This window comes from Gasterosteus aculeatus, chromosome 20, assembly GCF_964276395.1.
Source record: "Gasterosteus aculeatus chromosome 20, fGasAcu3.hap1.1, whole genome shotgun sequence".
NCBI lineage: Eukaryota > Metazoa > Chordata > Actinopteri > Perciformes > Gasterosteidae > Gasterosteus > Gasterosteus aculeatus.
This window is the reverse complement of record NC_135707.1, coordinates 9290547-9317426: the sequence shown is the minus strand read 5'-3', so window position 1 is coordinate 9317426 and position 26880 is coordinate 9290547. Positions and strand designations below refer to the sequence as shown.

General features: G+C 44.4%; 2 protein-coding genes across 12 annotated transcripts; one reads left to right on the top strand and one right to left on the bottom strand.

The window, feature by feature from the left end:
- Window positions 1-40: 40 nt before the first annotated feature.
- On the top strand, window positions 41-9919 carry esrp1 (epithelial splicing regulatory protein 1). Of its 6 annotated transcripts, none has more exons than XM_040165272.2 (16): window positions 41-539; window positions 924-1094; window positions 1224-1340; window positions 1694-1805; window positions 2243-2386; window positions 2973-3027; window positions 3151-3261; window positions 3383-3515; window positions 3616-3658; window positions 3890-4209; window positions 4765-4989; window positions 5060-5306; window positions 6218-6398; window positions 7208-7349; window positions 7825-7914; window positions 8618-9919. In XM_040165272.2, the coding sequence occupies exons 1-16, from the start codon at window positions 408-410 to the stop codon at window positions 8747-8749; spliced, it is 2355 nt and encodes a 784-aa protein (XP_040021206.2). In that variant the 5' UTR covers window positions 41-407; the 3' UTR covers window positions 8750-9919. The 6 variants fall into 6 exon arrangements, with proteins under 6 accessions (XP_040021206.2, XP_077951180.1, XP_077951178.1 ...); XM_078095054.1 differs by having other exon boundaries at window positions 7825-7947; XM_078095051.1 differs by having other exon boundaries at window positions 189-539; window positions 5060-5294.
- Window positions 9920-11234: 1315 nt separating this feature from the next.
- On the bottom strand, window positions 11235-26289 carry epb41l4b (erythrocyte membrane protein band 4.1 like 4B). Of its 6 annotated transcripts, none has more exons than XR_013453767.1 (24): window positions 25286-26289; window positions 23275-23379; window positions 23146-23188; window positions 22709-22787; window positions 22419-22463; window positions 21334-21386; window positions 20664-20784; window positions 19939-20026; window positions 19769-19857; window positions 19321-19390; window positions 19035-19204; window positions 18095-18204; window positions 17522-17555; window positions 17169-17202; window positions 16939-17030; window positions 14740-14879; window positions 14026-14147; window positions 13826-13939; window positions 13672-13730; window positions 13434-13586; window positions 13116-13236; window positions 12831-12964; window positions 12126-12246; window positions 11235-11913 (listed from the first exon to the last, which is right to left on the bottom strand). XR_013453767.1 is itself a non-coding variant. In XM_040165271.2 (23 exons), exons 1-23 carry the CDS (start codon window positions 25562-25564, stop codon window positions 12183-12185), a joined length of 2319 nt encoding a protein of 772 aa, XP_040021205.2. In that variant the 5' UTR covers window positions 25565-26289; the 3' UTR covers window positions 11235-12182. The 6 variants fall into 6 exon arrangements, 3 of the variants coding, with proteins under 3 accessions (XP_040021205.2, XP_077951182.1, XP_077951183.1); XR_013453766.1 differs by having other exon boundaries at window positions 11784-11913; window positions 12117-12246; XR_013453768.1 differs by lacking the exon at window positions 12831-12964 and having other exon boundaries at window positions 12117-12246.
- Between the last annotated feature and the right edge of the window lie 591 nt (window positions 26290-26880).

The window sequence follows — 26880 nt, the reverse complement described above, 5'->3', positions numbered from 1 at the left end:
CTTCCAACGAGGTGTATGACTGCTTTTGTTCCCCTTAAAAAGGTATTATGCATAAGAATGTACAGATATCCACAACATCCTCCACGGTTTGCCACGTCCTAATCAACAAACCACCTGAAGGAGGGAGGGGGCAGGTAGAGAGTCACGTGGTCCCACAGGTAGATGCTTCACAGAAACCAGGAACGTTCAGCCATTACTGCGCTATGGTGTCTGCGGGAGGCTTCACGTACAATTCGACACGCGGCGAAACTTGGATTTACGCACCTCACCGTCGCGCTCAGGTGTCAAACTAAAAGTGCTTTTACTCCCGCGCGTGTCTCCTCTCCGGCGTATCTCCAATAATTGTCCTTTGCCCCTACTTTTGTGCGGCATTCGATTACTCGTTTTTCGGGGGGCTGTGTGTCCAGATGACGGCGCAGGTAGACTACCTGGTGGTGTTTTTCACCGCCACATCTGGTGCGAGCGGAGCGCTGCTTGGATCTGACGAGAAGGAGCTCGAGCAGTTGGTTTGGCAGCTGGTGGACGTAAAGAACAAAAAGGTAAAACGCGGTCCCAGACTTCTTATTGCCTTTAGGTATCGTTATTCCTAATTGGGAGTTGCGGTGGTAAATACAGGAGAGGAAAGGTAAAAAGGTTAACTTGTCGGAAATGGACTCAAATACAAACCAAGGGCGTTTATAATAATTCTGTGACTCAGGTGAGCAGACATTTAAGGGCTCAAATAGTTGTTTGGTATGATTAGAAATAATCTTCTAATGACATCTCCAATGTAAGGTGTCTAAACGGTCCCGTGTTATGATATTACATCAAAAGTTGTGTATTCCGTACATTTAATGCTTTTCCAACAGCCTACAGCATGTGAGTTTCTAAGGAGGGTTCTATTTCAAGACTGACGAGTTTTTTCTTCTCCCCTTCTGAACCAGTTGGGCAAGGTGAATGAGCTCCTCATTAAGCCGGACCTTTCAGACTTGGCTGAGGAAAAGGAGGAGGAGGAGGAGGAGGAGGATGAGGTGGAGGAGAGCGCAGAAAAGGAAAATAAATCCAGAGCTGATAATGTGTCCACGGCCACAAGTCTTGAGACCGCATTGAACTTGGTAATAACCCTAACTGAAGTCACAAAATATATATATTGTTTTATTACATAGTTACTATCTATCATAGGGTCTGAGGTTTGCTTGTTTTATTTTTCTTTCCTTAATGTTTGGCGTTTTTTTTTTTTGCAGTTTTGTCTGCACCTGACGAACGAGGTGAACAGCGCGGGCGCGGGCACGTCGGTGTGTTTGTGCACAGACGGGCCCCTTCACATCCGCCAAGTGATTCACCCCGAGGCGGCCAGCAAGGTGAGTGAGTGAGCGAGCTGGATGGGTGGACGCCTTGCAGAGCGGGAGGACAGATCACTCAGTGCCGTAGGAACCTTCAGTGCTCTCACACAGCCACAAAGGGATGTGTTGTGTCAGCACTGTGCTCCTGGTCTATAGGACCTGTCTAATGACGGACGCCCGTGCAAATGAAACAACACCTGCACAATGAAGCTGATGGAATTGTCTTGAAACCTGCGTGAAGACTTGAACAGAGATTATTCTACTGGCTTGAGCAAACACCAATATGATGGCAATAAAACGCCAGCCGTCGAGGGGCCCTGTGTTCACATCCGTTCTTTTTTTTTTCTTCTTTAAACTTCTTCTCTCTACAGAACATCCTGGTCCCAGACTGTTTCCACTCTTTCTTTGACCTCCGGAAGGAGTTCAAGAAGCGCTTCCCCACGTCTGACCTCAAGGCTTTGAATGTACACAACATGGCAGAGTGTATCCTTCAACATGACAGCTGTTTGAATTGGTTGTGCCAGTGAATGTCTGTTAACTGATACTTTTTGTGTAACGTATTCAATGTTCAAGACTATTTCAGACACTAAATGGTTATTTATCTGCATGTTTAGCTTGATCTATTGAGCACACAGCGCTCAGAAATACACAACACACACATTATAGGTTTATAAGCCACGGGGTGTTGGCTACAAGACTAGAGGTTTTGAAATGCAAATAGGGAAACAATGGCAGCGCCGCGCTTAGCGCTCGGTGAACGAGTGTGTGTTCAGCCAACAGAACAAACCACGCACACACTCACACCCACTGGAACAGGATAACTAACTTCTCTGTGCCTTGCTTGCTACTTTCTTGTGCCCCCCCCCTCGATTGTCAAACCCTGATTCCTTGTTTGCTTTCCTTGACGGCCCCCTCCTCAGCTCTTAGTATACCCGTTGATTTGCCCGCTATGTGGGACCCCTCAGCCTCTCCGGATCCATCAGCCATATTGCCTGCAGAAATAGCAGTCCAGCTGGTCCAGATTATGGGCAGCATTGTCCTTGCACTGCTTTCTGAGCCATCTAGTGAGTATCATTTGTGATTTCACACTAAAGTGAAACATTAGCAGTGTTTCAGTTAGTTCGACGTAAACGGCCGCTCTGTATTTTGAGGCAGATAAGAAAAGTTTGCAACTTCAAAAGCACTCATAAAATGATAATTGAGGAAATGGAGACGTGAGTGAAAATGAATGAGCCAATTAATCAAATTATCGTTTGCCTTTTTTCAAGCAAATATTTGAATTATTTGCTGATCTCTTCCCCTCCAATAGTTGGGACTTTGGGACTGAGCTGCTTTTTTGGCATTCGTAATTTTAAACTGAATAGTTTACGTCTTATCGGTGGTTAGACAAAACAAGACTTTTGATTATAATCTTGCGGCATCTTCCCCCAGTTTCTGACTTGTTCGATGCCAAAACAATCCATAGATGGAGATAATAATTGACAAAGACAGTGAAAATTGTTTGCTGTGTATCTTGATTTTTGTGACAGGAACCATATGTTTTTGAATACTTTGTGCAATTATTATGTGGATCACAAAGAATCCTGATTAGTTATGTGGTGGGATTCATAATCTAATATGGAAAACTAAACTCTCATGCTTTCTCATTAGGCCACACATTTTCTACTGAGGAAAGAGTTAGTGAGAAGTTTGAGACTGGTACTTGGTAAGTAAAGTTTGCGCAAAATGCATATTCTTTTTGTTCTCTGCCTGTGAAGTTAACTCAGTCGACTGCTGTTTTGTTAACGTGTGTGTGTGTGTGTGTGTGTGTGTGTGTGTGTGTTTGCAGCAGTAAAATGGAGAAAGTGTGTGACAACACAGTCATCAGAGCTAGAGGGTTGCCATGGCAGTCTTCTGACCAGGACATTGCTCGATTCTTCAGAGGACTCAACATTGCCAAGTATGTTGTAGCTACATTAAAAGCCCACTCACTTGTGAAGACCTTGTATCGATCAGCCAACATGATATATATTACTTCTGTTGACGTGGGGTTTATCGTTCTCTGTAACGTTGTTTTACAGAGGAGGGGCTGCGTTGTGTCTTAACGCTCAGGGGAGGAGGAACGGGGAAGCTCTCGTTCGTTTTGTCAGCGAAGAACACAGAGACCTGGCACTGCAGAGACACAAACACCACATGGGCAACAGATACATAGAGGTAACCCATCTGAACCCAACTAAGGTGTTTTTAGTTTGGTGAAGCCACACCTGAAATGACAAGACATCCTTGTTTCTGCCCCGTTCTCTTCTTATGGCAGGTTTACAAAGCTTCAGGAGAAGACTTCCTGAAGATTGCAGGAGGTGAACAGTTATAACAATGTGCACTACATAGTATTTGAACTTTTCATAACACTGGTTATAACATTTAAGAGCAAATCCCTGTGATAACCTTTTTTTCTCGTGTTTCTCAACAATACATAGTTAAGCTGTTACATGCAGAAGGCTTCACAGAAGTGCAGATGTTTATCATCATCAAAATGATGAACAGATGGTCAATTGTATTCCTTTATTCCTGTGTGTGCGTGTGGCCAGGTACCTCCAATGAGGTAGCGATGTTCCTGTCCCGTGAGGACCAGATCATAGTGAGGATGCGAGGTCTTCCTTTCACCGCCACAACCGAGCAGGTGCTCACCTTCTTCTCCCCGGAGGACGGCCTCAAAGAGACGTGTCCGGTCAGCGGAGGGAAGGACGGCATCCTTTTTGTTCGCTACCCAGACGGCCGCCCCACTGGAGATGCCTTCGTTTTATTTGCCTGTGAGGAACACGCCCAGAGTGCTCTGAGGAAACACAAGGAAATCCTTGGGAGAAGATATATTGAGCTGTTCAAAAGTACGGCAGCAGAAGTTCAACAGGTGCGTCAATGTGTCCGCTTGAATGTGGGTGTGCTGCTTTTTGCAGTTTGTAATATGCCAAGTGCTTATTAGTGTGTTCATTTTTAGCCTCTAGATAATCTTCTATATGTGTCATTTATCTTTAATTAAGTCCATTGAATGATGTATTAGTTTGTGTGTGCACACAGTGTGAGAGATGTGTCCCAAAAACTCAAATGTGAAACATTACTAGTCACTTTCTTTGGTTGGTCTCTCTCCCTCTCAGGTGGGTGGGACCACATTTTATTTTCTTTGCGAACTGATAAGCTAGCAGCTTACAACAATACCGTATTCAGACGCTTCTCCTCCTGTCTTTGTTGTACACAAGTTTTGTGCTTAAAAATACTCCAGGCTGCTTGTTTCTAAGTGTGTATACACTTCCTTGATTTATGTATGTATTATGGTCTTTGGTTTAAATATTTCTTCTTAAGATTTGTGAAAGGACACAGTCTTTCCTGAAATCAACTCGGCGCTGTGTCCTTGGCTGTCTTTGCTGCAGGCAGGTGAAGTCATTTGTAACCGTGTGTGTTTTTTTAGGTGTTGAACCGGTACTCGTCGGCCCCTCTGATCTCAGTGGCCCCTGCCCCCCTGGTCTCCATGCTGCCATCGGTGTCTCTCCTGCCCCCTCCTGGTAGGATGCGGGACTGCCTGAGGCTGAGGGGGCTGCCATACACGGCGAGCATAGAGGACATTCTAACCTTCCTGGGCGAGTTTACGCACGATATCAGACCACATGGTGTGCACATGGTCCTCAACCAGCAGGTACAGGCAACAGGCGCACAAACACGCCCATTGACTCGCATGAGTCATTACTGACTGACTCTGTTTCCAGGCTCGTCCATCAGGCGACTGCTTTATCCAGCTGACGTCAGCGGAGAGGGCTATTCAGGCCTCGCAGCGGCTGCACAAGCAGATCATATCCAGTCAGCGCGGGGCCAACAGCCGCTACGTGGAGGTGTTCCCCTGCAGCACCGAGGAGATGGGCCTGGTGCTCATGGGAGGCTCGCTCTCCCACACACATACACATGCACACATCCGGAGTGGGACAGGGCTCAGCCCGCCGCCATGTAAGTCCAGACGTAAGTGCTGCTGGGAGCTCGGGGTGCTTCGGGACTGCAGGGTAGGTGGTCTCCTGCCGTGGGGGGCGGCAGGGTTTCTGGGTTTTCTCCAATCTAGTACTGTAGGACATCTGATCTGACCAGGAGGATTCATAAACTGTGTGTGTGTGGTTCTGTGTGTGTGTGTGTGTGTGACTGAGTGTGTGTGTATTACCTCTTTGTAATTTATTGGGATTTAAATTAGCCGCCTGCATGTACTGAAAACCCCGACATGTTTACGGTTTATTCTACACTTCTACCTGTTTTCACACATTTCTGATTGTAGTTTATCTAATTTTCAGTGGCATGTTTGTTACCCATTTACAACTCTACCACTGCTTGATTACAAATATCTGACAGGGTTGGAAAAGTGTTGGCAAGGCAACAAGCCTACAACTCCAACTCCAGCCCTTTCAGATTTATTAGTGGTAGGTGTGTGTGTGTGTGTGTGTGTGCGCGCCTCCTGTGCTTGTCCAATCCAATCAAGCTGTTGGGAAGGTGGGCAGAGCTGAACGCTGGTGCGTAGAAATGTGCATCGTTCTCGGTGTGTGTAGTCCTTCCCGATGAAGGTGCGCTGGTGCGCTCCCCTAATTTGCCATAGAGAGGACTGTTAAATCTTTGGATATAGAATGGCCAGGCATTAACAAGGGAAGAGCATTCGACACGTTCAAGACATGTTTGGTTGGTAGTGAGGACGAGATGAGGTTATTTAATGATTGATTGATGTCAGGTAGACACAAGTGCTCAATAATGTTGGTCATTGTTTTGCATGTTTGCATGAGCGACTCTGAATAATATACAATTACCAGAGTTCACAATCATCGCTCTTTATTTCTGTATAGTTTTTTCTTTTCGTAAGTATTGTGTCTCCCCTTCTGTTCTTTCTCCTCCAGGTTTGACTCCACCATCCTACTCCTTCGCCCCTGCTCCACCCATCATGTCTGCAGAGGCAGCAGCTGCCCTCTACCCTTCCATTGGTCAAATGATGCTGGCGCCCCGCCCCCTTCCACCAGGACACGCCTACTACCCCGCCTCCACTCCGATGTACATGAATTACACAGCCTACTATCCAAGGTAGAAATACATTTTATTTCTATGGTTACAGATGAACAGTGCTGTTATTGTCAGCATTATAGATGAATAGAATATATATATATATATATAATATGGATAAATAATATTTTTGGGCGTGTGTGTATCGCTAACCATGTTAGAAAAAGTTGAATTTCATCAAATGAGATAAATTCACTCTACATGTTAATCACACTTGAAATTAACCACTTCTAGACTATTATAGAAAGATTCAAGTGGAAGGTGGCTTCTGGCTCCAAGCCTGTCAGACAGTGTTTACTTACCAGCTGAGTGTTGCTGAGTATGCAAATAATACCTGGCACTGTTTACGTGTTTGATTTCCGGAACCTTCTCTTTGTTCAACCCTAACCTGAAGAACACGAGTGCACCAACATTTCCAGAGACTGTATCTAATTACATGTATTCCATTGGTGACAGCTAACAGCTGCTGACCTATTTACTGCACAGCCATAACTACTAGTTATTCTTGTTTAATTGTGTGCTTATCCACTTAAACTTACTAAACTTACAAGGAACAGTTTGTTTAAAATGCTTCTCGGCAAGGAGAAAGGGCTGCAACGAGAGTAGCTAATAACTGAACACGGTTATTAGCCACTCTTGTTGCAGCCTTTATAAACTTTAGTGTTTTTCTCTTTTATTGAGAAAGCATATAATAAAACCTGAAGTTCCTCACAGCCTTGTTTTTTTGGCTTGCCGAGAAACACCCATTTTTCAAGTCATTCTTTTTTTCAAATGACAACCGTCTTGCTTCACCTTTTTTTGTTGTTCTTCTTTCTCGTGTCTTCCTCCAGTCCACCAGGCTCACCTACCACTCTGGGTTTCTTTCCCTCCCCCTCCTCCCTCTCCTCCCCGGGGGGGTTGATCCGCATGCCGGGTCTGACCTACAATGGCAATGGAGTCAAAGACCTAATCAACGCAGTGCAGGGATACCAGGTAAAAGACTACACCCAACAAATGAACCTTAATGCTTAGGGATCTTTATTAATACAGTTAATAATACATGCAAATGCTGCGCCTCCTGAGTTCAGGATCCAAGTGAATTCAAATGTCCTTCTATTGTGGTTGTGTACTGTCAGGCCTCCTCTGTGCCCAGAGGCCATTAAACTAGTTTATCCTGTCTACTCTCCCTGTTCTGTCACACGCTGTGCTGCTTGCTTGGACTTGATTTGGAGGAAATCAGATCTTACTTGAGAGAGAAGAATCCCAGGGATATGATCGGCAATAGTTTATACTAAATCAAGAGACAGACTTTGAGTGGGAATGTGCAGTATTTTCCTCCCATTGACAAACTCCTCTCTTGCCACCACCCTGGAGTTTACAGATGCGTGTGGCCTCTAGGTCAGTGCCTGTGGTTGCCTGTCACTCAGCTTCCTCTTTCTGTTATTCCTCCCCCTTCACCACAACACAGTATGCCCCTGAGGATGCTCTCGTGCACGCCCACGGGCATGTGCACGCTCACGACCCGACCGGGACTTTGCTTACGCAGCCCAAAGAATGGGTGTGTATTTAAGGTGCTTGAGGCGGGTGGCAGGTAAGGATTGGCTGAGGGCTCAGTGAGGGTGATTGCGTTTTGGCGGTGGTTGTAGCTGTGGCGTGGGTCTCGTCAGGGTTTAGAGGGCTCACCACAACAGCAACATTTCTTTGAAGACCACACACATCACCGACAATAGAAACAATTTTGATTGGGTTGATGGTTAGAGAAAACCTCCTGGATCTCAACCAACCAGTGGTATATTTCGTTGTTTATTTATGGGCTACAGCTATAGCCAAGAAGGCTAACTGACCGCTCCCGGCGCTGCACCTCTGAGCCTAGAAACTGTAACAAGGACAGCAGGCGGCCTGGCAAGCTTTGGATTCACACATGCCATAACGGGAAAGCAACATCTCACAAATTTGGATATTTGTTCAAAAATACACCTGTAAAGCCATGAGTGCTACCACAGAATAAAACATGTAACTTGTAACTTTCATTGGTAAAGTTTCCGCAGTTATGATTGTGTTGTGCAATGTGAAGCTTCACGGCCGTAGCAACAGTTACTACGGGTGGCGTTGTCCTGCGAGCGGTCAATTGGTGGTGTAGTGAAGCAACAGGCGCAGGCTGAGAAGGTGATGGGTAATGAATGGGGCTAGTGTGAGGGTCCTGTTATTTGAAGCTGTTATGCCGGAATAATATTCCTTTCTCTAAACCTTTCTTCCTCCAGAGTCCCGCGGAGTCTGTGTCTCTCCTGAGCAGCAGTCTGATCGGTCAGTCCAGCGGAGGCGACGCTCCTCTCATGTCCCTCCCAGCTCTCATGACGCAGCCGGGGCCGTACCTTGACCTGGCCCTGCTGTAGGGTTACAAATTTCGGTCATGTGACAATTTGATGAATATCAAAGATTTGTAATGTATTGTTAGGATTTTGAATAGTCTTTTAGATGTGTTATTTATATCTTTAAGAACCAAAATTAATGTATTTTATACCAAAATCATTGTCTTTAGCCAAAATAGCCGTTTTGTCTTATATTGCACATTGTGTATTTTAAAAGCTTTATAGAGATTTTTTTTTAACATGTTACGATATTATAACCACTGATATATTTGCTAGCCAAACAAAATAAGAATGACTGTGAAAGTTTGTGTGAGTGTGAAAGAGATGAAAATGAGTATTATGCATGGCCGTGTTAGATAAGTCTTAATAGTCTCTTAATCTTTTGATGCGAAACATTTGATATGTTTTTACATGTTGGATACAGTACACAGTTATTGTATTGGAAGCTTTAGTGCATGAAGAAGTCAGTAGTAAAACTTTTAAGATGTTTACATAATGCCAAATATCAATGCACTGCTAATCAATAAGACTACTAATGATTATAATAGCAGTATCTTTGAACGAGAACATTTGCGTTACACTGTGAGCTTGTGAGATAGAGCATGATCCAGACTTTACTTAAACAAATGTGACACCTCACACTTATAAGCCCCCTCCTTTCCTTGTGTACCCTGTACGGGTCTGTCTCCATGCTGTGCAACGCAATGTCCATTTCCATTTGTTTGGGACTCACATTTGAACAGACGACTGTCCGAGTGCTCTTCAACATAACCACGGTGTTGCATTCTTCAAGAGGACTCATGTCACAAGTTCTCATCTTACTGAGTGAATCTCTTGTGAGAGGTACTTTCTACTAAAATGGACTTTGCTCAGATAAGACAGCAAGCAGTCCATCGCACTTCCCTTGTCCTCTTTACACCATCTACTACGCTGATGTCGGGGATGAAAGGAAGCAAACAGGTTTCCCTGCAGAAAAATCCCTTCCCCTTTCTCTTGATTACAAAATCATTGGGTAGTAGATAGAAAATTAAGAAGGGAATGAAGGACACCTCTAACGTGTATCTTAATTTCCATTTCTGCCCTGCAAAGTTGCTCTTCGGGCTCCATCTTTCTACAGTGGGCATTTAAAGTCCCACTGTCCTGTTTGTCCCGAGAGATGACGAAACAACAATAAACGCAACATGTTAAAGTCTTCCCACTTTCAGGTGTTTCATTTCACTTATTTTCCTTCAATTCACTTTGCTTATTGGGCTGTGCACGTTGGGAGGGTTCACACAGGTGGAGTCGTCTGAATGACAGAATGTGGCCGAAGGCAAAACTGTGGGAACTCCCTCACTGTCCTCTGCGATTACATGGGTTTCCCGCACGCACGCACGCACGCACGCACGCACGCACGCACGCACGCACGCACGCACGCACGCACGCACTCCTTGGAGTGTGTGGGTGTGTGTGTGTGTGTGTGTACTCCTTGGAAAAGGTAATAGAGAGTGCGGGAAGGGGAAAAAGAGAAGTAAGGCATACAAAACCAAGCCAGACCCCCTCAGGGCTGATTTAGCATTGTGTAATACAATCCCGTGCACCCCACCCAGCTTGATCCCTCTTAAATACACTCACTCATACTCCCACTGACAAAAACACTGCCTCAACTGGCGTAGTAACACCAGTGGTATCTATACAACAAAGTCCATAATACTTTCGTATACACAGTTTAACTTTCATCACCTACTTTGCGGAGGTCGGAAATATTTGAAATGTATTGTTCATGTGGTATTATTTCAAAGGAAGCTATGATTCCATAAATGATCAGTGTTAACCCTGATAACAGCTGACACATTTTTAAGAATTGTCACAATTTGCACAAATTCAGGATATTCAACAAGATTTAATTATTTGTTTGTGTCATGCACAACGCTGTTATAGGAGATTTATAAATTACAGTCTTTCTTTGCCCTACCATTATATGGGAAAGTCTTTTCATTCATTTTCTATTTAGCTCCACATCCCAACAGAATTCGTCTGGGGTAACCTCCCCTATAGAACATTGTTATTTTATTAGTTACACTGTGTCCTCTATTCCTCCCAAAGCTGTAAACCCAGGGGAAACACTGGATTAGTCATAATGTCACACTTCTCTTGAGGTTCTCGTGAGGTTTAATCTATCTTAAGGTTCAATAATCATAAAAATAACAGCATTTTGAGGATGCCGTACATGGTAAAGATATGCTTTTTTTAAAAACTCATTCCAGATTCTCTCCATTGTACCTTGCATGAAGATGATTATCTAAGCTGCTGTGCTTCACTGAGAGAACAGAGGTGCAAATACACGTTTACTCACTGTACCGTACCTGAGACTGTAGGTGTGTTAAGAGGCAGATGCATCAGTACTAGCCTAAAACAACATTCCCTCACTGGGTGAGGCATGTATATACACTCTAACCACAAAGGCATGCAAGGTGAGGCCATTCCACATTGTCATGTCAGTGCAAAGACCAAAGATGCTGCTAAAGAGTTGTCAAACAGGTGATGTAACCTTTATTAGGACCCAACCACGATCAACACAAAAAGTACAGCAGCAAATCATTAGTCCCCTCTCACGTGGTTGTGACAAAACAACATGTGAAACAAAGTAGTGAAGCAGCGGGGTTGTGCTTAAACAAAAGCTAACACCAACAACACAACTTTTGTCTTTTCGACCAGTGAAACCGCATTTAAAAAGTTGTGACGCACAACCCTTTTCACATGAAAACCTGTAGTACAGGATCAAAGCGCTCGGGCGTGACTGCAGATATGTCTCCTTCTAGTGGGTGAACTGAGATTACATCTGTCAATCAGCAACTTTCTTAAAAATGAAATGCTGCAAATGTTTTAGCATTTTTTTTTAAAAAGGCTCTCTGACACAAGAAACGTGGCCTGCTGTCTACTCAACATTTTTATTGTGATGTTTGTAAAAACTGATAAAATTGTTTTACTTTACTTCAGCCGCTGTAATTTAAAGTGCAGAGATCGATGCTTCAACAGTCGCCGTCTGAAATACAGTTTAAGCCTGAACACGGACACCGCGTTGATGGGTTGATGGCACAGAAGTTAGACGTAACCCGACAGTAAGTCAGATTAATATTTCATCATGAAACACTTTTACCATGCAGGGAGCACCGGTCACGTCTGTAGCTTGTCTGTGATGTGTGTGTCTGTGTGTTAGAGTGAGTCAGTCAGTTAATTTATAGAATAAACAGTTTCATTTAGATGTATTTAAAGAACCTCCCTTCTAAAATAAACAATCAAGCAAATATATAACAATTGCATTTTATGGAAATATATATTTTAACTGAATGTATTATGCAAATATACAAATGTTGACTGCAGCCAACAACTTTCGGCCCTCTGTTCTCACTTTTCTCACCAAACGCCAGGTCTGATGCACCTGATGATGACGTCACAGGGGTGAAGGGTCAAGGTCTCATAGCTCCGTCATCAGGAGGGCTCTTAGTATCTTCTCTCTGTCCACCCTCATTTCCTCTCCGCTACAAACATAGAAAAATTAAAACCTCATGTTGTGAGGAGTTTGAAGATTGGAGTTTGCACAATTGTGCCTGTTTTCATTTCCCCCTTCATGCAACCAGGTAATAGTCCAAAGAAAGCAGACCTTTAAAATCCACTTTTCATGAGAGACGAGGTCGAAAGAGCTGCATAATTATTTTTACAACAATGAAGATAATACAAATAATATAAACAGGGCAAGAACATTTTGCGTTGCACAGGCAGAGAGACGAGTTGAGCAAAAATGCCGTGTTTGTGTTTTCCAGCTTCTTAAATGTGAAGATGTGATGCTGTGTCTTTGTCACACATGGTTTTGAACCAAAAAAGACGTTTGTCACCTCGGGCTATTTTTTGTAATCTTTATTTAAAACCATTTTCTCATCTTAGAGACAAAACTAGCAATTGAGAGATTAATCGAGACAATATCCAGCATGTTAATTGATAATGAAAATAAGTGTTAGCTGCAGCACGGGTTATATGGTTTGTCTCCTAACCGGTAGACCTTGATGCCCCAGAATCCTTACTTCCGATCTGTAGAGGGAGATTTTTGCAAATTGTGGTGTGTTACCTGTCATTATGGGCAGCGGGGTAAGGGGCCAGGCGAGGAATGGAGCTATGGTAGTAAGAAGGGGAGGGATGGGGAGAAGGCGAAGGAGAGGGACAGCATGGACTACTCAGCTCCAATGCTGGCATTTTATCCACCTGGAATAAACATCAATGTACAGACACACGCACACACACACACGCACACGCACACACAGACATTCTGCTGTTTACTTACAAGTAATGCTAAGAGGCGTTCAACCAACATGCACTCTGGATTTTTGAGTTGTGCCTGCGTGTGTGAGAGCACCTGTGGGTAAATGGACGGCTGTATCTGTTTGTCCAATGAGCCGCTGGACCCTGACCCTGCTGCACTCTGGGAGGAGATTGCTGCAAGTGCTTCTGGGAGATTATCTTCATCTTCATGGTTACTGCGTAAGAGCGAGAGAGAGAGACTAAATGACTCACACATCCTGAAGATTGAGCCAAATAACATACTCAAAAGCGGACGCAGTGCTGGTTTCGCTTTAAGTACTCCGCGGGCTGTTGTTTTCCAGAGAGAGACGCTTCCTCTCAAGTGCTCCAGGGCTGGTTGGGAGATAGTAAATCATAGGCGACGTGCACTCACAAGCTGAACTGTCTGACCAGTCGTTTCCTGCGGTCGGTGCTTGTTTTGTCTTTGCGATGAAGCCTCTCCGGCGTCGGGTCCAGGTCTTGCCGATGTGACGTCTTCTCTGCGGTCAGACTGGATGCAGCGGAGTCTTGGGATGAGCTTTGATACCTGAGGACCAGAGTTACTGTCACATAGAGAGCTACAGTACATAGAAACACAGTTAAGCATGCAACAGTAGGACGATGGCACCTGCCTGTCATTAAGGGTCTCGTTTGAGTTTTTTCCTCTCGGCGAGGAGCTTGGAGCTTCCTTCTTTGTTGTGGAAGAAAAGTGGATTACTGCTGTTATTTACGCCGCACAGGACACAAGGCTTTGAGGGTCAGGGCGATGTCGGCATCGGTACTCACCCTGAAGGCCGCCTCCATCTGGGCTTTGAGGATGTTACACTTAAGACGGTCAGGGAGCATCGCCGGGGAGTTAGAAGGGTGAAGAGACTTTTCGGACAGCTGCTTCTCCTCTCCCTGGCAGGGGAACAGGGAGTAAAGAAAATGCTCAACTTCTTGTGAGCAGAGATGGGGTGGGGGGGTTTATAGGGGCAGTGTCTGACCTTGTTGTCCATGTTGACGTGCAGTGAAGGCCAGGGGGGCGATTCACTATCCGCCTCTAGAGCCTTGAGCAGAGACGGAGATACATCCGACTCATCTGCAGGGCAGTGAGGAGCTCGACGTTCTAATGCACACAAAGATGAATGACAAAATGAACTCCAGGCTACATTAGTTAGTGTGTGGACATAATATATTTCGGACACCAGTTATGGAATAGTTGATGAAGTCATTGTCTAGACATTGTACCGTATCACTGTCATTATTGATTGACTTCCACAGTGGCCGATTTTTACAGAAGCTTTTCTTTTATATTAACAAAATAAATGTATACATTGTAAAGAAAGAAGGAACCTAAGAGAATGGATTCAAAAGAGAAGGTTTATGCACAACACAAAACTTGTCTTAAAATAATATTAAGCTGCTTTTTTCTTGATGTAATCATTCCTGTGGTTCATACTGGCCATGAACATGAAGAGAAACCGCCACAGTGCACTTTCAGTAGACGAGACGGGGGACAAAACCTGCCGGCCTCTTCACTAAGCCATATTTCAACATTTATCTGAAGCTTATTTGAGGCTTAATCAGTCTGATTTATCAAATTAAGGGGGGTTACTAAGTTATCTTTTTTCAATCATCAATGTGGCAAAGCAAGTTTTCTGTGTGAAAAGCAATATTTTTGCATATTGACATATCCCGGATCGGCTGAGCGTACTCACTGTTCTTGTTGTGTGTGTGACAGAGCGTTTCCTGGCTGTGTGTGTGGCGCCGGTGATGGTGGTGGATTTTACCAGAACACAAAGTCTCATTTTCTTCAATGCTGAACTGATGGTCTGAAGCAGGTCCACTCAGAGGGAAACTAAAGACAACAGGTACGATCAAGCTATCATCTTTTTCCATAAACCTTGAAAGATAAACCATTACCATTTGAATTATAATAATTCAAATTTTCTGTCACAAGGTTATAAAGAATATTCAACAGACACCATTGTAGATGAGGAGGAAGACTGTTACAAGTGGGCTTAAGTTATAAATCAATGAAGGACAGATTTTACATTTTTTCTTTGAAATTATAAACATTTAGTTTATTTGAAAAGCCGAGCAAGTCCACACAGTATAATGCAAAACATTGGCAAGATTTCTGTAAACAGTTGGTTGATTCAACAAATTCATTAGCTGCTACAATAAAAACCTCTCTTTGAAAGCATAACAACACACAATGCAGGATTTGATTTCATGCCACTTTTTCACACTGAACTATACATTTTAAATCAGCTCAATCCCTAAACCAGCATCCTGCATGTGCTCAACCCTTCCATCTGTTAAGAGTGACCTCATTCTGAAAGCACGTATTACCATATCTCACTCTAACTAAAGTGATATTGATAAATTAGCGTCATAACATTTCTCAAGCATGAAGACACATTCATGCGGTAAACATCATGAAGGATTGAAACACAGACTACGACTACATGAAAAGGTCGAAAAGTAAAGCAAGGCACAAAGCTATTAAACCTCGTCCTATCCTAATATCATTCGTTCTAGTGGTGTGATTTACTCTATACAAAGGTTTTTGAATCTCACGTTATATTTGTATATGAACCATGTTGATGAGACATTCTGAGCCTTAGACATGCCAAAAAACCCAAACTCCGACAACTAATATTCGGTACAACCCTGAAGAAAATTAGTAGTATTGAATTTTGTCGCTTTTATTTTTGGTAACTTTTGGTTAATAAACATGCTGTAGTTTTTGGAACAGCATTTTGGTAGATTTGGGATCTGTAAACAGGAAATATACCATAACTAGTTATTGAGTTGGCGGTCAACTCAATACTCAAATTTACATTTTAGCAAACTTGCAGCAACAACATTCCATTAGCTATGAGCTACTCCTGTTTAAGGGTGTAGTCACCATACAGATGACTATCACTGTGTTACTTTGACACTGGAGAAAACGTAAATCTGTTCTGGAGTTGAAGGTGCATCTTTGTTTCTATGGTTACCATGTGGATTTTTGTATTATTGGCATGAGAAAGTCGTCCTTATTCCAAAAATATATTGTATTTCCGTCATTGTCTCAGTAATAACTGCATGAAAGGAGCATTTATGACGCATATCGCAGCAATCATTACAAAGGTGCTCGGTTTTAAAGTGCCTTTTGGCCTCCACGAGCTGTGTGTCACGGCTACAGCTGTCCATGCAACTGTTGACAGTGTCAATAGGGCACATTTAAAATAACTAACTTCCTGTTTCACTTGTCCCTTTCCCCTCATGTCTCTCCCATTGCTTCTTTTCGGGACATCTCATGAAGGTGCACACTGAAACAGATGAGGCGATGCGACAAATGGATGATGAAAGAGGTGATGACGATGATGCGGCCAACTTCTCCCATTGAATCCTCAATGGAGCCTCTCTCCCTGGGACGCCGGTCCTTGTAACTCGCAGTGAGTCTAACTTGTGAACAGATTTCCAGTTCAAACAGAGGTCAAAGTGCGGTCATGACCTTATCCCTGTAAACCACACTGATTGATCCAGGGAAGGTGCCGCTGGTTCGCTGTGGGGGGGGAGGAGGATCGGACGCAGGACTCGCAAACTCGTGAGAAGGCCTGAACGTCACAGAGAAATGGAGGATCACACACACACACACACGGACACACACACACACACATTGCACACAAAAGCATTGAGACAAGACAAAACACAGACTTGTAAGGTTCATGAGTGACATGGAGTGTGGTGAAAATGAGATTATTTGTGAAACGTGAAATAAGTGACCCTGTCTAAAAAAAAGAAAGAGATGTTCCATCCAGTCAATTTCTGATCAAGAACCCGTGAGACTCACTCACATCCTCTTCTCAAAGCAATTTAAAAACCAAATGTGCTGCAGTATCTCTGCACCCAGCTCTTTGTCTAACCTGTGTGGTGGTGTGTGTCCGGGGTGCAGGTACACTGGAGGGGTGAGCGCCGGGTGCCACAGCTCGTGGCCAATGGGAATGTTGTGCTGGTACTGTGAGGGGAGAAGAGGAGGCGGATTGAGGAGACGCTGAAATGAAACGTTGTAACAAGAGCGGAGCCAGATCGGGGGCTCCTGCGCTGGCTCTTGTATGCGTGCGTGCGTAAAAGTAGGTTATCTGAGGTCACTCACTCGTTGCAGGCTGGGATCAGGGCTTGGGCGAGAGCTAGAAAATATGGACAACAATCACCGTAGCAGATTATCGTAGCAGATTATCAAACAAACTGAAAACATGAACCTCTTTTTGTACGTCATTTACGAAGCACGGTATCCTCACAAGGTGAGAAAAACCCTATAAAGTGAAACATTTTACTCTCTTTTACTAAGGTCTTTTTTTGTGTTTCGCGTTAAGATTATCCAGGACGTTACGTGGATTAAGCTTCAGGTTAGAGGATAAGGAATGAATGTAATAAATGGAATGTTCTCACATATACAGTAATACAAATTTACATATGTGTATTGTGTTGTGTTTTTGTGTATTTTACCTGCTATGCAACGGCTTGGCTGGAGAAATGGCAACTAACAGAAAGAGAGAGAAAAATAGAGAAGCAGGAAATATGATTACTTGTTGTTTTATCCTCATTTATCTGAACGTTCATCGTGTGTAAATCTGTTTTTTAGTCCAAACTCTTTGCGTACGTGTTGTCAATCTGACGCTCAGCTGTTATCAAAACTTGAATCTTCATTTGTATTTGTTTCATAGGGCTGAATGACTGTAACGGTCCAATGAATACAAGCTTTGTGGAAGTAGATACAGTTTTTCAATCTGCCCCTGATCACCCATTTATGAGCTACTGTAGCTCACAGAAGGTGGGGATATATGTTTCGGACAAGATAGAAACAACCTACTTAAGTCAAAGCAACCTTTTGAATTAGCGCCTCATTTTTATGACTATTTCACAAGCTGCAGGTTTTCCTTTTCTCTTATATATAATCAACCTTTCCAAAACGACAGTGAATTAAAACAGTATCTGATCTTTGTGATATTTGGGGCGGCACATAAAGGACTAAGTAGGTGCGGTTAGTCATCAACTTTTGCATGTGCTGATAAGACTCACCTTTGCCCAGCGACTGTGTGCGGGAGGGGTATCTCTTGCTCGGCCTTCTCTCGAATGTGCTGGCCCTCCTCAGTCTGCCTCCGTGAGTTGCCTGATACTCGGTTTTCCCACTAAGGAAAACACAAAACAATATTACTCTTTAAGGATTAAAAAACAAGAGTCTGTTGTTATTGTGCCGTCAACAGGAAAACTGGTTCCTTCAGGTGTTAAGATAAGAGTAATCTTTGAGGAGACTATTGTTCCTTTACCATTCAGGGGTTTAAATAATATGTATGAAGTAGTTGATAAAAGACAGAAACAATGCAAAATCACAAGTAATTCAGCTCTAGAAATTCTAGAAGCTCTTAAAAAAATATATTTCTATTTAATTGACTTGACATTTGACTTTTTTTGCTCTTAAATTATTTTCTTTGGCACACTCAAATACTCTTTCTTCTTCTTTCAAGAAATTACTTTTAATTAAAAATTAAAAAACAGGCACCCCAAAAACATCTCTGCATACATCAGTATGTTTGGCACACTGATTGCAGTAAACCCTACAGGTGATCCTGTTTTTACTTCCGGCGTCTAGGTTTTAAATCCATAACTGGAGTAAAACAGACATCGTAAGGCTGCAACTCACCACTCTAACAAATGTCAGGAACGGCCTTCAAGTGTGAGAATTTGCTTTGACCATCTCTGATAATAGTCAGAAGAAAACAAACAATACGAAGGGAACATTTCAGTCGCCATAGGAACTGGTCCATGTAACCATAGATACGCTGTAACCATAGACACACAGGCTCTGTTTTATGTGACACGCCATTTCCCATGTGCTGGGACTAGTGCTGGCCACAACTACCTGTGTGAGACGACTCGTACTGCACCCTCTGAGGTGCCGTTTGAGCTGTTAATGATGAACTTTGTGAGCAGGAGGAGCCTTTCGTTCTCTGGGATCTACCTGAATCTGAAGCGAGACCCCAGTCGCGTGAAGTCGTTGTGGCTGGCCTTGCCCGCGGTCGGTTGGCGGAGCCGGAAGAAGGCGTGGCTCTCCACGGCACACTTCCACAGGTGCTTGCAGTTCTTGGAGTTGTCCAGCTGGAACACAAACGTGTGCTCCTGCTCCCGATCCTGGAATCAGAAAAAGAAACTAATGCAGTTAGCCGCCTGGTGTCTGTGTGTTTGTGCGTCCTCTTGCGATTGTTTGCGCGCAAGGTGTGGGCTGGTGTTTGAGACGGGACACAAACCTGATCGTCATCCTCCACCACGACCAACGTGAGTCGACTCCTTTTGAAATCCAGCCGAGTGATTTTTGGCCTGGATAACACACAAAGACACGCATGAAAAACAAAACCAATGGCTCTTTATTGGCAACTCAGGCTCGAGTCTCATTTATTAAGGTCAAGATAATTAGCAGGGATTTCCAAACAAACAGAAACCATAGAATCAGGTATAATAATACTAATATAATCTATTTAGAGTAGGCCTTTTCTCATTTAAGCACAAAGAAACCCCTCCACATATTATATTATGTTGCTCCGCGGACTTCCTGCTAAATATTAAATAATCCTTTTAGTCAGTTACTGTGATTCAAAATGGACAGACTTTGTTGCACCCTTGACCCCCACTCCCCCCCCCAAGTGCCCCAGCACCCACAGGGAACCATTGGTTTAGAGATGCTTTCGATGTACTTACCAAAAGAAGAGGCCGATTTTGTTGTGACCTTCAAATACTAAAATGCCCGTAGGAGTGAGACCGAGTGCATATTGACCTCCGTCTCTGCCCTAAAGAAACAATACAAAATCCTTTAGTTGCAAGACAGTTTCAATGACTTGACATTTCCGAATGCAAACACACTCACCCACCTTGACAAAGTGCATATCTACTCCGTAGAGCTCCAGCCACTTGCATTTGTTGAGAAAAGAAATCTCTGCTTCCGACGGGCTCTTTCCCCTGCAAATTTTAAATCAGATGTCATGTTATGTTTTTAAAAGAAAAAATATCACTTTGTCTGTCACTCTCAGTTCTGTGAGGCTCTGTCAGTAACGCCAATTGCTGCATGACTTCCACCGGTAATTGGTGTGAGGAGCGGGCAACCCTCCCTGACTCAGTCTCTGTGTTGTGCGTAAGAATGACTGTGAACTCAGTGTGAGTCCGCACAGCATATGTGTACGTAATCTAATCCGAGACGGGAGCAATCAGACCGTGGCTGGGTTAAACACTGCCCGGAATCAATCAAGACCCTCCAGGGATTAGTCCCTTAATCCTTCATACAAGCAGTGAGAGCGAGGCCGAGGGTGAGGGGTGGAGGGGTGGGGAGGTGAGTGGGGGGGGGGATTTAGATCTCATCAGTTCCAACGCTGGCGCTGAAAGGCAGGAGGAGAATGTCTTCCTCAGCGCTCAGCTTTTTGCCCCAGTTGTTTCATCCGATGAGGAGATAAACCCGCTCAGTTCTCAGCCCCCCCCCCCCCCCCCACCCACACCCCTCCGATAAGTTACCTTTGTGCAGACGTAAGTGTTGTGGAATGTGGTTGGAAAAAGTAACAATTTCAGGCACACGCCTAGACGTCGAGTTTATGTACAAACTCACCGGAGGTCCAACCACCGGCCGAAGATGTCCGCCTCCATGGGCCCGCTCTGTTTGGGGGTGAAACGAAACTCAGACACCAGCTCAGGAGAGTGCTCAAAGGGATCACAGTCTCCCAGCTCACCTGGATGTGGAAGCAAAGAGACGTCAAGTACAAACGCACAAACTCAATCCAGAGATGCAGGTGAGGTGGAGCAGCAGTTTGACACGTCTCTACTATGTTTTACCGTAATGCTGTAATTGTCTCTTTTGGCCACAGTGGCCGCTGTATTTATATGTAAATTTCACTCTCAGGCTCTCTGTACGTTCACGCTGACCTGAGAATACTTTTAATTTACGGAACAACAAAATTTATATCGTACTTCTTTCCCCTTTTAGCATACTCCTCTAGTTATATTTTCAGAAAGCTCGGACCATACTGATGTATGTGTGCTCACGTTGTGCTTAAAAAATGAAATTTGCCCTTTAGAGAAAGTTTTGCTTGCATAGATTTCCTCCTTGGATGTCAAAGTAAATGCATCTCTGAGGATATAAAACCTGCCCTGCCACCCAATGATAAATTAGACAATAAATAGAAAATAAAATATTTACGAGGAGACTAAATGTTGCAAGCCGTGAAACAAATGGAGATTTATGGCCTTCCGAAACGTGAAGAATCTAAATGTCTACTTACTTTGTAAACAAAAGGCCGCCAGCTCTACTGAGACATCGTACGGACATTTCAATCTGAAAGGAGGAAAAGAGACACTGCTGATGAGCTGTTTTTATCATAGGTGCATTCCAAACATACAGGTTGGATTGACATAAAAGCATCCGAATGCCCTACACACTGTGTGTGTGTGTGTGTGTGTGTGTGTGTGTGTGTGTGTGTGTGTGTGTGTGTGTGTGCGCGCGCATGTCAAGGAGAAGAGGAGCAACCTTTTTACCTAAAATAAGCAGCCCTCCGCTGTTCCTGATCTTGAGCTTTATAATAGAGCCGGACTCTGGGGACGCGTGGCCCAGATAGTCAGGAGGAGGGAGAAGGGCAACGCGCCGTCTGAGTGCGTTTGTGCTTGCAGGCTTGTGTTTGTGTGTAGGTGAGCACGCTCCACTGTGCAGAAGTGCCCTTTAACTCCAATGTAGGTGAGCCGTGTGTACGCTCCCACAGGTGGGTGGGTGTGAGACGCTACTTTTGAGAACCGGCGTTCTTGGCAGATAAAGAGAAAGTCCCCTGAAATTACTCCTAAGGATTAAATGCCATAGAAGTCTTAAGCATAATTATGAAACTAATTATCTTATAAATCAGGATCGTATTCAGTGTTGTCATAAGTGTTGGGCTCTCCATTGGAACTGTAAATAAAGTTATGTGGGTTTTGAATAATTGGTCGTACACCAGGCATTTGCAATGACTGAGACAACACTAGCTGTTGCTTCAGGGGTTAATTAACATACCAAACAAACAACTGTTTCCCGACTTGAACTCCAAATAACCATATTGACTGTTGAGTAATTAGGATAAGAAGTAATTGTAAGTTTGCTTCCTATCGTAATTATTAAGTAATGGGGTTATTTGTTCAGGATCAGAGCAAAGAATCAAACACACTTGTCAAGCTGAGTAACACAACAAGTTCTCCCCTTTCTGTTTTCCTCTCATAAACACATTCCCAAAAATATCAAACTAAATAATCATTTAAAATGTAACATATACAATTGACACAGTGGCCATGTCTTTGTCTGTCTGAGTATTTTACACTGTAATGTTGACACAAAGTTACTTACTTGCCAGACAGAATGTCTTGACGAAGCTGCAACACGAACAGATACCTGTTAGTGTAAAATAAAGAAAGAAAAACAACACACAGTGAGAGGCGCAACCTTCATAAATCAATTGATGCATCACAGACTTTTCCTCTGTCTATGACACATCAAGTCTCTGGCCGTTTGGCCTTGATTTGAATCCGCTCACAGCAGCAAGGTAATTAGCCCCACATCCGCTTTGGAGCTCCACACGGGCCTCCTGAGAAAATCCATGTGTGTGAGTGTGTGATTGGTGTGTGTGAGATTTTTACCTTGTAAATTCCTCACGCAGGTTATTTGGCTCGGAAGAGTAAAATTTCACTCTGAAGAACAGCCTGTACGGAGGCCCGTCTAAAAGTGAAAAATGTAAAAACAATACTGTATGCGTGCAGGTGTGTACACATGTGAGAGAAAAGACATAAACAAAGATATGTAGTAATTTATCAATAAGGGAAAATATCTTATTAGTATTGCAAACTACAAAAGGAGGGACGAGCAAGCAAGCAGTCTCTCACTGTAACATTCATCCCTCAGTTACCTAATGCACATGCTAATCGCCATGTCAACATTAAACAATGCGCCACCTGCTCCCCACTAACCTGCTTACACACACACACACACACACACACACACACACACACACACACACACACACACACACACACAAACAAGAGTAGGCGTAACTTTAAAAGCAGTAGGTTGAACTTACCTCGGATCTGTTTCTTTATAGGCTTGGACACATCCAGCCAGTGCTAGAAGAAGAAGAAGAATCAGAAGGTGAAAATGACTTTAACCATCTTCTGTCCGACTGTGAGAGAAGGAAGAGGTGGTTGCTCACCGAGACTTGGTCTGCGTCCATGTACTGCAATCCAAAGTAGTCGGTCTCCACCAGATCTATGTGATACATGATCTGGTCAAAAAGGTCCTGGCCTTTACACTTGCTCTACAAGAGAAGAACAAAAAGGTCCAATACGTTGAGCTTTATGTGTGTTTATTCTCATTTCCTGCGTTGTTGTAACCCGATCCCCTCAAGGTGAAGTGAGTCTGGAAACTCGAGTTTCACCTAATTCCGGCACGAAAGACAATACGGTGCAAAATGGGTTAACGTTGCCTGTGGATCAACACAAGAGCAGGACAAGCCAATGAGGGAAATGTGTGTACCCAGGCCTCGGTAAATAACACACCGGTAACTGCACTTATTGCACAACTGGAAACATTTTCACCCAAACTTCAACTGAACAATTCACAAGCAGATGTCCCTCGTCGCCCTCAAGACCCGACCCCAGTCCGACCCGTATTCCACACACGGCGGTTGTGTAGAAAGATGACAGCTTTGTACTTTGGATCCTGCTGTGTGGGGAAATCAGTGGTATTAAGGGATTGGGGACGTGGAGGGGGGGGGGGGGGCAAAAATGTGACACACACGTGAGTGAATTTTTGACTGTTTCTGTTCCACCTTGGGTCTTCGCTGCATTTAGCCCCGAAGGGACGGGCGAAAAAGCTTTACTGGGAAAGTTTCTGCTCCGCACACCTGGCATGAGCCAACTTGTTCCAACACACCTTTGACTAAGCCACCAGCTTGAAGAGCTCTGTGTCATCTTGTTGTTGCAGCTGTTGCTTGGCGTTATTTGCTGTGAGATCCCCCCCCCGTCGGTGCGCGCGAAAGATATGCTCTCTACTCTGAGAAGCAATTATACACCGTCCGAGCGTTTCAGAGGTGACGCATGCACGCGGCAGCTTCGGTGACACACGCAACCTTCAAAGCGAAAAAAAAAAAACATCTTAGGAGAAGCCACTTGCGCACGAATGCCCACACACTCGCTCATCATCCCACCTACCCTTCACACACTCGTAGCCATTGTACGTGACACAGAGTCCCTACGGTTATAAATCAGATCAGGGAGTCAGGGAATAGAGGGAGATGGATGGAGAACAGGCGGGGAAAGGAGGAGGAGGAGGAGGAGGAGGAGGAGGAGGAGGAGGAGAGGTGATGAGGCAGTGTGAAAGAGTAAGATTATGAGCAAGGGAGCAGGCCACAGAGGGAGCGTGAAGGAAGATCGAGAGGGGGAAATGGATGGGAGACAAGGGGAGAGCAGAGATTTCTCAGAGAAAATCAGATACAAGCAAATAGAGACAGAAAGAGAAAGAAGACAAACAAAGTGAAAGGAAGATGTTGGGCATATTGGGCAGCTTTAGTTTCCGTCTTAGGTGGGTTTCTCAGCGGTCAGAACGGGGAAGTAATGCGATGACTTGGCTGGTCATAACACCATCTGGAGCAGCTACTCTCGCTACAGGAAAGAGGCCCACACACACCAGCGGGCTACTATAAAGCCCCTACAGGCAGTGAAACTTTCAGAACTTTTCAAGAGACACATTTTAGACACATTGTTCTTGATCCATTAAAACTTTAACTGCAATTTATTTAGTTTATATAGTTTTTATAATTGTTTAGCTAAATAAATGTCAAAAACATTAAATTGATTGATTGATTAAAAAAATCAATCAAAAAAAAAACTAAAATAGTTGTTTATATCCAAAAAGGGGGTTTGGCCAAATCTTCTAAGTAAGAGATGGATACAGTCATTTTCTAGATGAATGTGAAATAAAACTAAATTTCATTTTGTACATAGTATCTAACCAGGACACTGTTCACCTCATGCGATTACATTTTAGTTTATCTAAATACATTGAATTTAAAATAAAAAGTTCCAGGATTAATATGACACATTTCAGCCCGTGAACCACGAGAACCCGCTGGGTCTTCACGGGGTCCCCAGGGGGGTCCCGGACCTGGCTCTATCACCTAGTCAACGCCCCCCTCCCCCCACGTCTCCAGGGAACTCACTCACAGGCAAATCCACGTTGACGTCCGAGCCGTCCAGCAGCAGCACCCGGCAGGTGATGGTGGTCCTCGCCGTCCCGGCCGCCGGGATGTGAACCGACGCCCCCCCGCTGACCACGGCGGGCGCGTGTACGACCTGCTGCTGATGGGCCAGGAGTAAAGGGTTCCCGGTCATCCCCCCTCCTCCTCCTCCTCCTCCCCCTTTACCGTCCTGCTCGTCCCTCTCTCTCGCCAGGAAGCGGCTCCTCGAGCGGCGGCTGAAGGTCCGGCGCAAAAAGCCCATCATCTTCCCGAACCGCGCGGCGCGGAGGTCCGTGTCCGCGTCCGTAAAAACTGACCCGCACAACGGTCGGTTGTCCTCCTCCTCCTCCTCCTCCTCCTCCTCGTCCTCCCCGGGGCGAGGAGTCACTTAGCAGGCACGGAGGAGACTTCAGGGCTGCCGATCAATCCTCAGGCTGGATGTCGGCGGCAGGATGGGGTGTGCTGGGCGGGTGGGAGAGACTCCAGCCGCATACTAATGAAACTAACGCGGATCGACCACAGAGGCGCCAAACTGTTGATTTTCAACCATTCGCCCCGGTGTAAACGACGGGACTCCCTCGCGGAAATGCGAGCAGCCCTCCTTCTCCTCCTTCTCCTCCCCCCCCAGCCTGCCCGCTCCTCTCTCGTGCACCTGCCTCCTGCTTTTCTCTCGCTGTTGCGCACCGACTCTAAAATACCGGAGAGAAAACCCTTTCCGACGCCCCGCAGCGAGAGCCGCACTGTGCCGGGGAGGCGGGTGTTAAAAGTCGAATAACCTCTGAACGGGACCCCGGTGTCTGCTGTTCCTCGAGCCGCCGGCGAATCGAAACTAGTCTACCTTCACAGGTAAAAGTCAACCGACGAAACAGGACAAACAGTGTGATCCGCGCATGCGCACAAACATCGCCAAACTTCAGTTGCTCGCGACTGGCTGACCCATCCGTGCTGGTGAACCAGCGCCCCCTGCCGCCCACCTGCCCGCCACAGGTCCGCCGTAATGATAATGCTTTGTGTCACTATTAGTAAAGGCGTGCCCGGGAATGTAGAAATAAGCATTACATTAAATAATAATAATATTCATTTAGCTGTTTATTCAAATTAATTACCTATAAAGCATCATGAAGGTCTACTAAGGTTTTTCTCCAGTGCTGGGAATACAATTCTGGCTGGAAATATTTTGGGTTAGAAATAGTCATATTTAGCCTAAAAATAATTAGAATGACTTGAATTTTCTTGAAGTTAAGAGGGATTTTCTTGGAACTCTTAGAATTAACTAAACGTCATAACTTCTACCTCAACAAACTCTACACCAGCAGATCTATTGAACCAAACATGAAGATTTCTGAGCATCAGCCGCTTCCGTAAAATAGTCGGTGGAATGCAGAAACCACACCTTTGGGGTTTTAGTTGGTACTTTGCACAGCAAACTCCTCATGCCTGCTTTATACTGCATTTAAAAATGAGTAAAGAACTTAATTATACAACATCATAAAACCTGCAGCGACGTATTGGACTGTGAGGAGCTTTAAGAGTCAACATAAAACATCCTCAATAAATTATATAATTCATAACATTCACTAT